The sequence below is a fragment of the Octopus bimaculoides genome, chromosome 30 (genome assembly GCF_001194135.2).
Source record: "Octopus bimaculoides isolate UCB-OBI-ISO-001 chromosome 30, ASM119413v2, whole genome shotgun sequence".
Lineage (NCBI taxonomy): Eukaryota > Metazoa > Mollusca > Cephalopoda > Octopoda > Octopodidae > Octopus > Octopus bimaculoides.
Window position 1 is genome coordinate 5,972,872 of NC_069010.1, and position 3,783 is coordinate 5,976,654.

The 3,783-nt window shown below is 39.4% G+C and overlaps 1 protein-coding gene across 1 annotated transcript; it reads right to left on the bottom strand.

Moving 5' to 3' along the window:
- Positions 1-27: 27 nt before the first annotated feature.
- On the bottom strand, positions 28-3,638 carry LOC106881889 (transmembrane protein 260). Its single transcript, XM_014932411.2, has 2 exons — positions 2,965-3,638; positions 28-2,868 (listed from the first exon to the last, which is right to left on the bottom strand). Exon 2 carries the CDS (start codon positions 2,163-2,165, stop codon positions 120-122), a length of 2,046 nt encoding a protein of 681 aa, XP_014787897.1. The 5' UTR covers positions 2,166-2,868; positions 2,965-3,638; the 3' UTR covers positions 28-119.
- Positions 3,639-3,783: the final 145 nt, after the last annotated feature.

Below are 3,783 nucleotides of genomic sequence, written 5' to 3' on the forward strand. Positions count from 1 at the left end.
TATATATATGTATATGTATATATATGTATATGTATATATATGTATGTATATATATATATGTATATGTATATATATATATATATATATATATATATATGTATGTGTGTGTATATATAATACTAAGTTGTCTTGGTAATTTTGTCACGGATTTGCCTGCCATATCTTTTCAATGAACGGATAGCATCCACAATATTCTGCAGCTGGTCATCTTCCGGTTTGCTGTCGACATAGAACTGAAGATGGTAGATGCTTTTCTTCAGCAGCAGGTCCTTGTCCAGCGTATGTTCAACATTCAAAAGCTTCGTGCAAACCAGGGCGTAGTTCTTGTGCCAAAACGGTGGGAAATTATCATGCCAGCTGATGGCATCGCTGTATACTTGATAAGCAAGCAGCAACAGTTTTTTCTTCTCCTTCACATTCTTGCTCAGTTCAGCAGTATCATACATGTGTAATGCCGTACCAATTTTTGCATTCCACATCTCGTCAGTGGCGACTTTTTCCCAAGACGTCTCTGCAAATCCAGTGTATGAGTGGGTCCAGTTGAAAGCAATGTAACCAGTCTGGCGAACCCATTTTTTCAACACCATGTGTTCCTTCTTTTGGACAAACTGTGAGCACACACCGAAAGGCCATAATTTGTAACCCTTCTTCCAGGAGGGCTCATATTCTTGCACCCCTATACAGGCAAATATTGGACCGTTTGCGTAATTAACATTGAGGAATTTGGCAAAAGTGAACGATCTTCGACCATCTGGATGTCGCTTGTTTTTCAAATGCAAGAAATCACCAGGAAAATCAATACGGTTATGATGTTTGCGTAGCATAGGTAAAGCCCATTCATAGGTCAGTAGTTCTTGGTCGAAAAGCTTCAAGTCTGATCTGACGTTTTTGCAGAAATGTAAATAACCGAAAGTTGCCGATGACAAGTCTCCTCTTGTGAGAACGGTGGAATTTGGTGGGAAGCTGCGTAGGACGGTGTTGCTGAAGTCGTGGACCACCGTCGCGTTGCTTTTATTGCAGTAGGTGAAGTTGCGGTGAACCTGAAACACCAAGAGGATCATCGAAGCGAAGAAGAACATACGTCTGAAGAAAGAAGACTTGATCTGATTGTTGAGGTCCCCGTATGTGAGAGATGCCAGAAACACAAGCACCATGCTAGCCTGCATCCAGAAGCGCTCGACAACGCCGAGAAACAGCGGATTGTCTATGTTGAGGTTAGCCCTCCATGAGAAAAACACCAAGTATGACACAAACATTAATAGATGCACAAGAGGACAGCTGTATCCAGTGTACAGGCGGCGCACTATGCACCACATGGACATACCAAACAAGATGATGGCAACTGGAGTTAGAGTAAACCACTCATGGATCATGTAGAATTTTAACCCTGTTACGAGACCAAGCCCTACTTCATCCTTTCCCAGACTAAACGTACCATATTCTGATCGCATTAGATGAGTCCAGAACCCCATTACGGTCCGCTGGTCACCCCAAGTCCATTTTGCTACATTCAAATGTGCACTTATAGGTAAGTATAGGTAAGGTAAAAGACCAAGAATGAAGGAAACCAAAAGGGACAATAAATTAGTCAGACGGAAGAGACCAGCCCGGTATAATTTAAATATCACCCAAGGGATAAGGTAGAGGAGATAGACAAAGGATGTGTGCTGGTTGCACAAGCACAAGGCACTAACAAATGCACCGATGCGTGCTAACTTCAGTTTTCTGGCTGGTTGCACGGCATTTTCAAGCATGAAACTGAGATAGGTGATAATTGACAGGAATAAGTTGTTCAAGGAAAACACTTCTGCCGTTACAGACCAATGCCATGTTAGTCGGTTCACCGAGAATAGCGCAACAGCGAGCAAGGCGGCTGAAGGCTGTCCAGTCTCTTTGAGAATCGTGTGTGAGAGAACGCCGCCGGCCACTGCCGAGAAGGTGGCCGTTAGAAGGTTTGCTCTCCAAGCAGGCGACCGGTAGCTGCAGCATTTAATGGCAAAGCTAGCCAGCATGGTGAATAGGGGGTATCCCGGAGGATGGGAAACCCCAAACTGACAAGCAGAGGAGAGCAGTTCACCAGTGTCACCCCCAGAAATGTCTGGATAGAGTGTTTTAATATACAGAGAAAGCAAACCAATTGCCATGGTAATTGAAAAATAATCCATCTTTGGTTTCTTTACAACAACAACAACAATAATAATAATAATAATAATAATAATAATAGTTTCAAATTTAGGCACAAGACCAGAACAATAATATTAATAATAATAATAATAATAATAATACTGTTGATATGTTAGACTGTATAATTAAGAGTATACACACGCGTATAGCTGATGGTATATAATTAGAGAGAAAGAGACAGACAGACAGACAAGATATGTATAGCTTATTGGAAATATATAGTTGTGGGTGAATAAAAATTCATTTATGAAAAGAAAGAATATAAATATATATATATATAGTAGAATAAAAAAGAGAAATAGAAAGTTCTTGGTAGAGTATTATATGTTTGAAGCGCCTATCAGAGTTACCTTGTGTAACCACCTAATAACTTTTGAACATCTAATTATTCAAGTGGAGAAAATGATCATTTACAATGTATATATGCAATATTTACAGCATATAGAGATGCTCTGACAGGTTGAAGATGTGTGCTGTTGAATGTGTGTATGCAATATTTACAGGAGATTTTCCTGTTGGTTTTTTTCCTATTATTATTGGGAACATATCACTGTGTGCTGTGTGTATTGATTACACTGGCTTGATCAATTTTTGGGGGGATCAGAGGAGGGAATCAGGAATCAGATGTTCACAAGCATCCATCAACAGGTGAAGACAGCAATGATCAATTGGATGTATTGACACCTGGAATATAAACGAAAAGACGATTAAATGTTAAAATGGTTTTGGTGAGTCAGTATTGTTAATAAGGTTATATTATAATTGAGGTAAGCGACTTACATGCGTTTTAGGAAGAGCAGAAAGCGAAGGTGCGCTATTATTAAACTGACAGTCGAAGTGAAGAAAAGACGGCGGTGATATTGATTATAATGAAGATGGTGATGATGATGGTGGTGGTGAAGGTGGGATGATCACGAATAGGATGCTGATCACTGGAAATATTAGAAAAAAAGAAAAGAAAAAAAAGAAAAACAAGTCAAGAGTTCTTGTGTTGTTGAAACGTCAGGTCTTCTCCGACCGAGCAGAACCACGATCAAAGGCGTTCCAGCCGTGACCATCCCGTCTTCTGATGTCCTTTTTCGCACATAGTGTTGTGTAATATATTATAATAAGATGACTACATTATCGAATATTTAAAATATATATTTTTTTCAAGACGGAAGGATGCAGATTTGGCTGCTATTTCTAACACTTTTTTTCGCTCTCACTGTATTATTGTTTGATGAGATTTGAGCGAAGACAAACGGAAACGGTGACTGCTCCAAAACTATCCCGTTCTGCATAATTGAATATCTTCTCCATGTGATGCTAGTAAGTTAGTCATGGCCTGGGCTATTTCTGGCTAAAGTTAGACTAACTTAATATGGAGAGCTCAAAAGCGAGGAAAAAGATTTCGTTTCGACATTTATTATAAAAAAAAATAGGAGAGACAACGGCGACCGGATGTTGTCTAGTGTCTGCAAAACAAATTTGTGAGACACTCCGCCAAAAGTCACCGGTATCCAGGGGAAAGACAACTTCGCCGAGTACCTCAACAGTCGTTCAATTGTTTGTATATATACACACACACATATATATATATATATATATATATATATA

Bases quoted from the DNA above. Each gene is read 5' to 3' on its own strand.
- LOC106881889 (XM_014932411.2), bottom strand. From the start codon at position 2,165: ATGGATTATTTTTCAATTACCATGGCAATTGGTTTGCTTTCTCTGTAT.